General features: G+C 42.8%; 1 protein-coding gene across 1 annotated transcript in view; it reads left to right on the plus strand.

Annotated features, from left to right (window-relative positions):
- ptprb (protein tyrosine phosphatase receptor type b) overlaps positions 1 to 12,192 on the plus strand; it is a 52,000-nt gene that overhangs the window by 22,389 nt on the left and 17,419 nt on the right. Inside the window, exons 13-24 of the mRNA XM_038707769.1 lie at positions 502 to 706; positions 789 to 886; positions 1,225 to 1,390; positions 1,464 to 1,594; positions 2,720 to 2,867; positions 2,952 to 3,221; positions 4,059 to 4,234; positions 4,352 to 4,502; positions 4,813 to 4,913; positions 6,190 to 6,355; positions 6,450 to 6,725; positions 11,135 to 11,413. Coding sequence (XP_038563697.1) covers positions 502 to 706; positions 789 to 886; positions 1,225 to 1,390; positions 1,464 to 1,594; positions 2,720 to 2,867; positions 2,952 to 3,221; positions 4,059 to 4,234; positions 4,352 to 4,502; positions 4,813 to 4,913; positions 6,190 to 6,355; positions 6,450 to 6,725; positions 11,135 to 11,413 — 2,167 coding nt within the window. The remainder of the gene's footprint in view (positions 1 to 501; positions 707 to 788; positions 887 to 1,224; positions 1,391 to 1,463; positions 1,595 to 2,719; positions 2,868 to 2,951; positions 3,222 to 4,058; positions 4,235 to 4,351; positions 4,503 to 4,812; positions 4,914 to 6,189; positions 6,356 to 6,449; positions 6,726 to 11,134; positions 11,414 to 12,192) is intronic.

Raw genomic sequence — 12,192 nt, forward strand, 5'->3', positions numbered from 1 at the left:
ATGACGTATTTTATGAAGTGGCGTGTATTAATACTTCTCGTCATTAACACTGAGTACAGATGTGGTGTGTAGTCCACGTATACAGAGTAACCTCGAGTTAACCACGAACAAAACCTGCTCGGAGCAGTTTAGAGATGCGGCATAAATCACCAAGGCAACAGACCTCGGTTAACACCTGTCCACCTTTGGTCGTACGGGTTAATCTGGAAGTTACACCCGACATCACAAAGTTACTCCTGAAGTTATCTGGATCCAGTTACTTCGCTTCGTAGTACAGGCCGCTGGAGAAGGTCAGAGGAGAAACCGGGAAATATTCACATTTAAGCTGAAATCGTGTGGAAATTTTCTCTTAATTAATGACTCAGAACGACTAATTGATTATCAAAGTAGTTTGTAATTAATTTAATAGTAATTTCATAGATTAGCTGGGACTAATCATTGCAGCTTTACCGTCATATTTGTTAAGTTTCTGTTCAGTACAAGTGTTATTCCCCGTGTCAGGTGTACTGGCGTCATGCAGCTGGGGATCTGGACCGCTACGTGGTTCTGATCCACTACAACAACAGCGTGCTGCAGAACAAGATCGTCTCCGCCGGACACAACGAGTGCGTCTTCTCGTCTCTGACGCCGGGGAGACTCTACACTGTCACCGTGGAAACATGGAGCGGAGACTACGTCAGCAGCGTCTCCACCGACGGACGCACCTGTGAGTCAGAAAGCGGGGAAACAAATGTAACACATGCTTTTTATTGACTGTTTTGAGCTTTAACGTCTTGTTTGTCCTTCAGTTCCGTCAGCTGTTGGAAATCTGTCGCTAGGTGAAGCAGGAACAGCTGAACTGACCGTCACCTGGAGCCCCGCCCCCGGAGACGTGGACCACTATGAGGTGAGCGTTTGTATTGCTGATGATTAGAGTCTGTTTTAGGCAAAGAACTAACCATATTATGAGGAAGTGGAGTTTAAAAGTGATTGTAAGTGTTTAATGTGGCCTACTGACTTTTACTGCTTAACTTTTACAGCTACTATTCTGATTTTATGTGACACTTCTACATATATAAATATCCATCCGGCAAATTTCTGCTGCTGACGTTAAGCTTCATGTAGTCACCATAAACGCAGACATTAACTGAGAACGTTCATTCTGTATTTTGAGGACAAAGATTTTAGTGATCGCTGCTGCCTCAGAGGAGTTTTAGTCCTGCTCTTCACTCTGCTTGTCTTCAGGTCACTCTGCTCTTCAACGACACTCGGGTTTTCCCTCCGGTCACGTTGGGCAGCGAGGTGCGACGTCACCGGCTGACCTCTCTGACCCCCGGGCGTCTTTATAAGATCGTGGTGTCGACGTTCAGCGGGCCGTACCAGAAGGCGCAGTTCATCGAGGTGCGGACAGGTGAGGCGATCGCCTAACTTTGATTTTAAACATCTTGAGTCCGGCTCTGCTGAACCCAGACTGTCCTCTCCAGTCCCCAGTGCAGTCGGGAACCTTCATCTGGGGCCTCGCTCCGGCCTGACGGACTCCGTTGGCGGGCTGTTGGTCTCCTGGACGCCTGGAGACGGAGACCTGGACGTGTACAACGTCTCTCTGTCCACCACGGTGAGTCCAACTAATTCACAGTAAAAGAGTAAATTCAGTATTTATTCAAAGAGAGCAGAAAAACCCCTGGACGTATGAAGTCATCTTTTAAAGAGAAAAGCACTTCAACTTAAAACAAGTAGGTGAAAAAGTGTAACAGACAAAAATGAAGCAGTCGTGTCGCCATGACAATAACTTAGACCTGTGTGTATACTAACATAATAACTAAATAATTAAATAAAGTAAATCTTCTTCTTCTTAAAACCTGCTGCAGGAGGATGTTTAAAAGTGGCGATAGAAAAAAGGCCAGAGAAAATGTATTTTCTTGTTCAGGACCAGCGATGAAAAGATTTTTTTTTACTCTCCTTGAAGAAACTATGAAATAAAAAATACATTTTCTAGCTTCTTATCCCGTGTCCTTCGTGTACGTTGTTTAACTCCTCCCTCAGTGGCAGAAACTCATTAAACTGACATACTGCGCAGTATTCTCTGTTTTAATACTTAATACCACTATTTATCATTACACTTCTGTTAATACTTTAAAATACAAATAATCTGCACTCCTCCTATATTTTACTTATGTTTTCAGATTTGTACATTTCTTACATTTTCTACTTACCGGCTTTCTATTATTATTTCTATTCCTTTCTGCCTCGATGTGCTTAGTGATCAATGGTAACACAAGAGTTTCCCCTCAGGGATCATTTCTGATGAATAACATAACAAATATAAAATATATAAATATAACAAAATCCATCTTTCCTCTTCCTCCTACAAACATTTATCAAATCTATCAGCTAGCCGGTATAACGGCACTCGACCCGTTAGCTTGTGGGTTTAAGTTGTAAACAAAGCAGCTTGTTTGCATTTCTAAAACATGGTCGTCTAATCTGATCTTTGATGGGACTGATTGTAACTTTACACCTCTCACAGGACAAAAGATAAAGATGCTCCAGTATTTGACATCCAGGAGACGAGTTAAGAGACGGAAGATTATTTTGTGTCTCCCGACTTTAAAGGAAAATATAGAGATGGTGGATGAAAGATTGATCAGTGAACTGGTGAAAGGATGAACGAGGGAGAGAAATGGATGAACTGATAAGACGGTGGTTTCATGAATATTCTTCTGTCACATCCTGTTTCCAGGATGGCGCCATCGTCGAGACTCGCACTGTCCCTAAACACGTCTCCTCCCTGGACTTTGTGGATCTGATCCCAGGCCGCGCCTACACCATTACCATCCAATCACTGAGCGGGACGCTAACCAATAGGAAGACAGCCACAGGCAGGACCGGTAAGACGCCACAAGATTTGATCTGATTCATTTAAATTGGAGAAAAACCTTTAAAAAGCTGATTACTGTATTTCCCCCCTGCAGCTCCGGCCAGAGTCACCGCCCTGCAGGCGGATAACGACCACACCACCCACAGTCTCGCCGTCAGCTGGGAGAAGCCGTCGGGCGTGTACGACGGCTACAGTCTGCAGTTATTGGACGAGGCCGGCGTCGTTCTTGCCACTCGGTTGGTTCCCGCAGAGAATCGAGGCGAGCGTCTGGAAGGTCTGACGTCAGGAAAGTGGTACCGCGTGAAGGTGGCGACGCTCAGCGGCGGCGTCCCGTCGCTGGAGGCCACAGCAGAGGGACAAACACGTGAGTTAAAGTTACAACAACTATGAAGAGGACTTGGGTCAAAGACGCATGTTCCTCTGTGGTGTTAGTTTATTCATCGGTTGATTGTGATACTTTGTTGTTAAATGTTGGATTTAATTCATTTAAATTGTGAACAAATTAGCATTTAATTTTTCTACTATTTATTTTGTTGAGGGAAAAAAAAAGGACTGAGAAGTTTTTATCTATAGTTTTGAATATTCTACCTCAGATTTGTGAGAAGAAATAATGATGTAACATTTATCCTGATAATTATTGATACTGAATGATATTATATTTATCGTTATTACATTTTTGGCCACATCGCCCAGATAGATCTATAAAACTATAATCACCTGTTCCCGACGAGAATACAACCACAATAAAAGCTTATTTCCATTGTGGTTCTCACTGGGTAAGAGAGTCCGATGAAAACAAAAAAGTGAAAGAATTTTTTTTTAAACTCAATTTTGCTCATGAATCTGCGTTTTGCTGTGTAAATCTTTAGGCTCAGATCAAGTTTGGATATTTTAAATTAAAAAAATAAAAGTGATGGCAGTCCAGGGGTCCTTGAGGTGGTTTAAGCAAAAAGGGGAAAGAAATATTTTCGTTATAATTCCATCCGTAAGTAACTCAATGACAGAATGTGACTCCTTGGGTCGTGGGTTTCCTCTTTCAACCCCCTAATTCCAGAGTTGCCTTAACTAACCTCCTGTTAATACCAGACAATGATGACGGAAGGAACTAGTGATCGTTTTCTCACGAGCAGTTCACATTTTATTTCACGAGTCCTGAACTGTGACCTGCTAAACCTAAATCCTCTCTGTGTTTGTTGTCCAGGTCCGGCTGCAGTCAGTAATCTAACAGTCACCTCCACCAACACCTCCTCTCTCTCTTTCTCCTGGCGTCCCTCGGACGGCCACGTCGACATCTACGACCTGTCGCTCTACAGCGTCACAGAGGCAACCACCAATCACAGACAGGACGCTGCGGCGAGCAGGAAGGAGCATCAACAGGTGGGATTAATTAAAAATTTTACATGTAAACATTTGATGTACTTTTATCTTGATACGTAATATATTTATGATAAATAGTACTTCATGTCACCGTGTGACGTACTGTACCTGTGTTAGGCGGCGGGGGAGCTGGTGGACCTGCAGAAGGTCGGTCCAGCTGTAGACAGCTGTGTGTTCTCCGGCCTGCGAGCAGGACGTCTGTACAGACTGCAGGTGGTGAGCTGGAGCAGAGGCATGAACAGCGACTCCGCCGTGCTGGCCAGAACCGGTCAGTACAACGCCGCCATCATATAAGTACTGATGGGTACACTGGATTCTGTCTTATATTATCTATCATCTTCTTCTTCATCTTTATTTTGTTTGCCGTCGTCCTTTTGTCCTCTCCAACTTCATGTTTTATTCTCTTCATCTTCTCTCTTTGTCTGTTCTATCTCTTCTTCCATCACTCATCCAGTCCATTTGCTTTCCCGTCATCCTTCTTCTACATTTACATTTTGTTGTTTTCCTCTTATTCTTTACCATCTTTCTTCATTGTTATTTTTACTCCTTATTTATAATCTTTCTTTTCTGTTCCGCAGTGCCGTCTTCAGTTTCGTCTCTTCAGGTTCAGAGTTCAGGACGGACGGACAGACTGATGGTCAGCTGGCAGCATGGAGAGGGAAGCAGGAGCAGCTATCAGGTAATGGATGCTGGAAGATAAGATAAGTTTCAGAAGTTATGATCCAGGACTCCCCTAATGTCCACACTAGAGGATTTTCAGATCTTAACTGATTTTAAAACGTGGGATACCTCAGACATAACAACAGATTTAAGCAAAGTTTAAAGGGGTGGTATTCTGATTTTTGGCTTTTCCCCTCTCTTGAGTTATCTCTTTTTTTGTGAATGTAACAGGTTTGCAAAGTGAAAAAGCCCAAAGGGAGTTCCCATCTCCCACAGAAAACTCTGCTCTGAACTGAAAACAGCTCGTTTGTAGTCCAGCCGCTTCCCTTGGATGAAAGCTAAATGCGCCTCATAACACTCGCCAAGCGGCTACTCCGACACGCCCTCAGAAACACCAAAAACAGCGAGCTGCAGCACACAGCTCTCCTCTCCCTTCCAAACACTAGCTACCCTCCAGGCAGTCAGTGGACATAAAGTTGTTCCTGTGATGTAGAGACAGAGCTCAGTTAAAACTTTATGGATACAGATTAATAACTCACCGCTCTGAAACTCTCGCTCCAGTCCGTGTTGCCAAGCTGGTCGGCAACATGTACAGCTGAACCCAAGCTTACTGCTCCTTATTGGCTAGTAGTCCTTAACTAGGAACTGAGCATGTGCAACTCCCAACAAAGATCATTTAGAGACAAGATGTATCACTCCATAGCTAAAATGAAGCCTTCAACACAGGCTGAAAAGAGGAGCTGCAGCAATGTGCAGTATGACAAAAAATATGGTGTTTTTTTTTTTTAATGAAACCATGTAAACCTGTTCTGGTACAACCACTAAATAAGATTTTAATTCCACCTCTTTAGTATTTTAATCTTAAAAAAACACACAACAGTGCAGGACCACAGACTTGCGGTTTATACTAAACGGTTTCAGAGTGGCGGTTCCCAGTCATCTCACTGAAACGCAAATGTGACTTCAGACAGGAACAAACATGGAGGCTGGTTGACCTTGTGTGTGCTGGATGAACTTGAGGCTGAGAAGAGGGAATCAGCAGGTTTACATTTTATAGAGCAGATACACAACACGCTGGGGACGCTTCCCGGTCAGTTTGCTCTCATTGACTGTTGCCGGAGGCCACCGGATTTCATATTGCTAATATAAAACATGATTTCAAGTCACTGTAAAAAAAACATATTGCAAAATTTAATTAAAAGTAATTTTGAATGATATTTTCTTGCTTCTTAAACAACCTCTGTTTCCTGCAGCACTGTTACTAAATCTTACCCGTTGTGTACGTGTGATTTAAGGTGGTATTGTACGACGTTTCTGGCGCCACTCTGGGAGCCCAGACGCTCGGGGCAGAGCACACGAGTCACGTGTTCTCTGGGCTGATCCCTGGTAGGCTGTACCGTGCTGAGGTCATCACGCACAGCGGGGAGCTGACCAATAACATCTCAGCCGTCGGACGCACCTGTAAGCACAAACACTTAAACACAGATTTAGTTGTAGTTAATGACACTTAAACAATATTAACTATTTGTATTAATACTATTAATGTTCCTTCCAGCTCCAGAGCCGCCCACCCACCTGTCAGTCAAACAAGGCACGGCCAATGACACGATAGAGCTGTCCTGGTCCGGTCCTAACTCCGGGGACTACGACAACTTCAGCCTGCAGTGGACTCCTCCAGACCGCCTGTCAGTCACACAGACTGACCTGACCAGCCGCGTCCTTGGCGGGATGTTTCCAGGGCGATATTACAACTTCACAGTGGCGACCATCAGTGGAGCAGGGGCCGGACCCGCAGTCAGGAGCCGGCCAATCCAGAGAGGCGTCAGGACAAGTAGGTGGAAAAAGACTTAAACTCAGTTTTACAAATTCCAAACTCATCAAATTGTCTTGAATTTGAATTTATGAGGTTTTAATTTCTACCGTGATGACAGTTCGGAAATATTTACCCCAAAAAACCCAAAACTGCAAATCAATTGGAGCTGAGCTATGCTAACCATGTCCTGACTCTCTCCGTTCACGTTGATATCATCCTTAGGGATGCACCGAATGTTCGGTCACCAAAATAATTTGGCCAAAAAAAGCACTTCCGGTGTTCGGCCTAATACGTCAAAAGACCGAATTTTACCCAACAATTACGCTGACATGTCGGCAGTCTGGAAGTATTTTAAAGTGTCCGAGAAAGACGCAAAAGTTTGCAGACGCTGTTCTGCTGAATCGTCTCCCAGCACGTCCACTCCATCTGTGGCTGACTTCTTAGAAAAGAGTGTTTCTGTCACTCATTTCGGAGAAGGAGATTAAGCTAGCCGCACCTACATTTGGAGTGCACACGTATTCAAGCCTTTACGGTAAGTGAAGCGGCCCAGAGCGAGCTGACAGGCAGGTTAGAGACTTTATCCTGTCAGTTTGTCACTTTAGTATGAAGAGAGGCTGTGAAGTCTTCGTGTTACGCCGTAGGAGAACCACATACAACATTATTTATCTGACTGGGTCGGACTGGATGGTAATAAGAATAATTGGATTATATTCACAGAAAGTATAAAACAAATTACATGTGTCCATTAAAAATAAATGGACACATGTAATTTACTTTACCGGACCCTCTCGGGATCCGGACCCCCCACCATAGTCTCTCCACATCCTGCAGGAAACACTGAGGAAAAAGCTCATTTTGACTATTTCATTTATGCAATGGTTGGTATTCGGCAAATTTTTTCATTATATTTGGTTTCAGCCAAGAATTTTCATTCTCTCGTCTCACTGTTGGAAATTTTCCCAAAATAAGAAAGCTTTCCTTTTAATGGCTGTAGCTGAAATAAGAAATGGAAAGTGTCCCCTCTGTGCAAACAATCTCTATAGTCCACAAAAAAGTTTTCAACATCATCACTGAGTGTGCAAATACTGCACATGTAGCATGTAGCACCATTATAGGTATTCTGAAACTAAATGTTTGGATGGATCATTTCAAGCTGCTGAGTCAGATTACTTTTATTTTGCATATTTAAGCCACGCTCCTGGGTTGCCAGTGGTAAATATCAATATAAGATTGAAGCTATTTATTGATTTTGGCATCATATTTGCATATACACATAAAACATCACAGGTCAATATTTTACCTCTGTAGCTGATGAATTTTTCTAAATTAAATAACATAAGAGCTTTTTAAAGGGAGCATTGTACCTTTTTGGACTCTGCACTTGGACAAGAAATGCATTTTTTAAATAAAGATAATATTTCAAATCACAACAGTCAGAAAAGCCTCAACACATCGTCAAAATGTCTACGACCGAGAGTGCTGCAAAACGACGACTCTCTCTTATATAACCTTCAGTCCCGCTTTGGGATCTGGTTTAACTTCTTCTGAGAGACTTGATACGTTTGGGTGCTGGGCTCAAGTTCCACACAAAGCTGGAAGATCACTCGTGTCACATCACTGTGCGCTGTGGCTTTAAGATGTCCTTCTCATTGTTACTCAAAGTCTCTTCAAGCTCTTCATGAATCAGATCTGATGTTTCTTATTCAAACCACTAGATGGCAGAACATAACAAAGGCCCTGAAAGCAGAAGGAAAACGCGGCTCTCTTCTGTTTCCTCTTCTGATTTTTAATCACATTCTGTTTTGGCTGCAGGGATCAAAACTGATCGGCAGAAGGAATAAAACTGAACACACATTATAAATATGTATGGACTGACCTAGTTTCTCATTTCTTTCAGCTGAGGTCAGCCAAAGAGGTGATGCAGTATTTACCAGAAATACACACACACACACACACACACACAGTCAGTATATTGTGGCGAGTACACACCAACTTCCTGTGGTGCAGTGGGGACCTTGGCGTTGAGGGTTTATAAAGAGTTCTGCACAGAGAGGATCTTTTTTTCTGAGCCTGATCACACAGGGGAGACAAGAAAATACAACTTATATGTACAAAAAGAAGCCGCTTCCTGCCAGATACGGCTGCAGGAGTGAGACTGCAGTGGTGTGAAAAACTGGGTGACCAGCTCAAACGCTTAACTTCAACACACTGTACAGCTGTTACATCTGCATTTGCTCATTGGGCGCTTTTATCCGAAACAACTTAGACACTAGTAAGAGCTGTTAACGCGTACGGCATCAATAGAAACATAGGGAGAGGTAAGATTTAACAAATAGTGCAGTCAGTACAAGCGAGGGTGGGTACCCTTCAGCCCTTTTTGTACGTGTCGGGCTCCGCGGTCAAGTTGGCAAGAATAAATATGCGATGTACGGTTAAACTTTCAAAATGAAACTAGTGGTTAACGTTTTGAAACGTTGCAGTTTGGTTAGATTTAGGAAAAGATCCTGGTTTGACTTAAAATAAGTACATTACTCACCTGACTTAAATTACCGGATGGTCTGAATATAAGACGATCCCCCCCCTCCGTTTTTAAAGACTGAAAGTAAAAAATATATTTTAATAATAATAAAAAACAAGGTAGGTTGTTGTTTTTAACATCTTTTAAATAAAATAATGTTGCATTTAAAGTCACATTTAAAATTACTATGTAAATAAAATGATCAGATTATCGCATTTGTAAATAAATTACTTATGATATTTTCAGTAAATATCATAAAAATGAAAACAGACAGTCTACCGGTAGCTGTCCATCTCAGTGGAAAAATAAAAATTGGTATCACAGCTCCGCCTCAGCTGTTGCTTAACTTGACCAACTTTTTCAGCCACTTTGTTCGAAACGGTCGCCGTGTCCTCATGTTTCAGTTGGGACGGTGACGCGCTTCAGTCAGGAGGGTAACATGCGCTTTGCTGACATTTGGCGCCATCTGTTGTTGTGGGTGTATATTAAAAGTGATACAGCCCGAAATGAGACGAGGTGAGTTTTTAAGACTAATTCTTCAGGGGGAAAAAATGTCAAAATTGGACCAATACGGTTCAGTAACACCACTTATGTAACATCAGTAAAAGGAATCAATGTTGACTTTCTTTCACACAGCAGTCGAACTCCGGTCTCCTCTGTGAAAGTCCGGGTTTTGTCCCACCTACTTAGACTTTTCTGTTATTTTGTTTTATGTATATTTTTAGCACCATGTGCGTTGGTAACAGACGGCGAAAGACGTGACAGAGCGTAGCGATCTGACATAACATTATTAGTCCGTCCTGCTGCCTCAAGTACTCACTAGAGAACCACATGCAGATTCATCCGCCGCTGAAAATAGTCCCCAACAAGTGCACTATTTCCTCCTGAAACTACATCATGCATCTGTGACGTGTCCTCAGGAGGAACCAATGGGCTTGGAGCTGATCGCCACAGACTTCACATGGGATTTTTTGACATTAAGAAAAATATAGAACAAAGACCGATTGTTCAATAGTTTGGTCACACAAACCAGAACATCCTGTTGCCATTTGACAGTTTCGTAAATGATTAATTCCGAAAGAAAGTCTGCGTGTTTAAACTACAGCAGCTGATGTTTTCCCATAAATAACTGCGAGTTTATGGGGTTTTTATCTTCCGTTTGCTTCGAGGAGACAGAAACAAAAAGATGAATGTGTTCTCCTTCACCTTCGTCTTTCCGTCCTCTCACACATTCATCATCCCGTTCAGAGACGCTTTTATCGCCTCATCAGACGAAACGAGCAGCAGACTCGTCCCTCATTAGTTAAAGTACAGACGACCTTCCTGTGAAAATACAAAAGAAGAAGAGGAAACACGAACGGTGACTCAGCAAAAAACACAATAAAATAATTTTATTGGACTAACTCCTCCTTCTGCTCTCCTTTGTCTCTTATTTCCTTCCCTCCTATCCTCTTTTCCCTCCCTTTCTCCTTCTCTTCCATGTCTCCTATCCTCTTTCCTTTCCTCACATTTCTTCTCAACTCTCCTCTTTCCTCTTCTCTCCGAACTCCTTCCTTCACTCCTTTTATTCTCCCCTCACCTCACTTGTCTTTTCTTCCTCACCTTTATCATCTCCTTTCCTGCCTCCTTTTAATTTCCTTTTCTCCTCTTGTCTCCTTCCTTCCTTTCCTCTGCCTCTTCATACCCTCTTTTCCTTTCCTCCTCAACTTCTTTCCTCTCCCTCATCGCCTCACCTTTCCGTCTCTTCCTTCCCTCGTTTCCACTCCTACACTCTTCTCTGCCGATTTCTCCTCCTCCTTTTGTTACCTTTCCTTCGCACCACTCCTTCTCTTCCCACTTGTTTCCTCTTGTCTCTCCTCCTCCTCCTCCTCCTCCTCTCCATGTGTCCTTGTCTCCTTCTTTCCTCCAGGTCCGTCTCCACTGAAGTCCATTCACTGCTTCCCTCTGTCCTCGTCCTCCCTCTCCTGCTCCTGGTCGCCTCCCCTCGCCGACTTCGACTCCTACGAGGTCAAGTGTCGTCGCCACGATGACGGGGATCTGACCTCGGAGCTGAGGCTGGCGGGTGGCGTCACCGCTGTAACGCTGGACCACCTGGAGGCGTACAGGAAGTACTCAGTGACAGTCAGAGTGTCGTCAGCCGGACAGATGAGTCCACCTGCGACTCATACAACCATTACCATGATAGACCGTGAGTTCACACTCATGTTTATCTTCATTGACATAATGCATTCCCTAGCCCTTTACCCTAAACTTAACTTAATTCAGCTCTCAAACAGCGCTTTAAACTTATGGGTCCAGTATTGTGGCCCCCACAAGTATAGTAAATCCCGGTTTTTGGACAACACACACTCACTCTCCCCTCAGGTGCTGTAGTTGAGTCTGGTGTTTAAATAAAAACTCTGTTTAAATAGGACTGTTCCCCTGAGAGACGCAGAGAGACGGAGGGAACAGCCAAACTGGGTTCATTCAGAAATTCATCATTAAGTTTGTTCTCTGAAAACGGCCCGCTAATTTTAAACTAGTCATTGATTAAATCAGGTGGCACCATTAAAAGATAAAGCTGGTATTAATCTAGTTTATTAAAAGACATAAGCTGGGTCCAAAATTACTCCTTTTTTTCTTAAATAGTATCTAGGTTCATTTAAAATGCTCTTATTACTCACCTTACGACAGACTGCTCCTGTTAATTATTCTTAATTATTACTGTACTGTTTTACTGTTAGTGTTGGTGTCTAGAATTTGTGTGTGTTTTCTTTTTGTAATCTTAAATGTTTACTATTGTAAGTGTGTTTGTTGTTTGCTGTATATTGTGTCATCTTGTATTATCGTATGTTTTTGGTCAGGACGCCCTCGAAAATGAGATGGTACATCTCAAGGGGTTTTGATCTTGGAAATAAATTTGATCACAATATTTTTGGGCTCTAATAAACACAAAGTTATTATATTTTTTATTTTCGTTTTTACTTT

Source organism: Micropterus salmoides, unplaced genomic scaffold (genome assembly GCF_014851395.1).
Source record: "Micropterus salmoides isolate LMB-PRFRI ecotype aquatic unplaced genomic scaffold, ASM1485139v1 Ms_hic_scaffold_9, whole genome shotgun sequence".
NCBI lineage: Eukaryota > Metazoa > Chordata > Actinopteri > Centrarchiformes > Centrarchidae > Micropterus > Micropterus salmoides.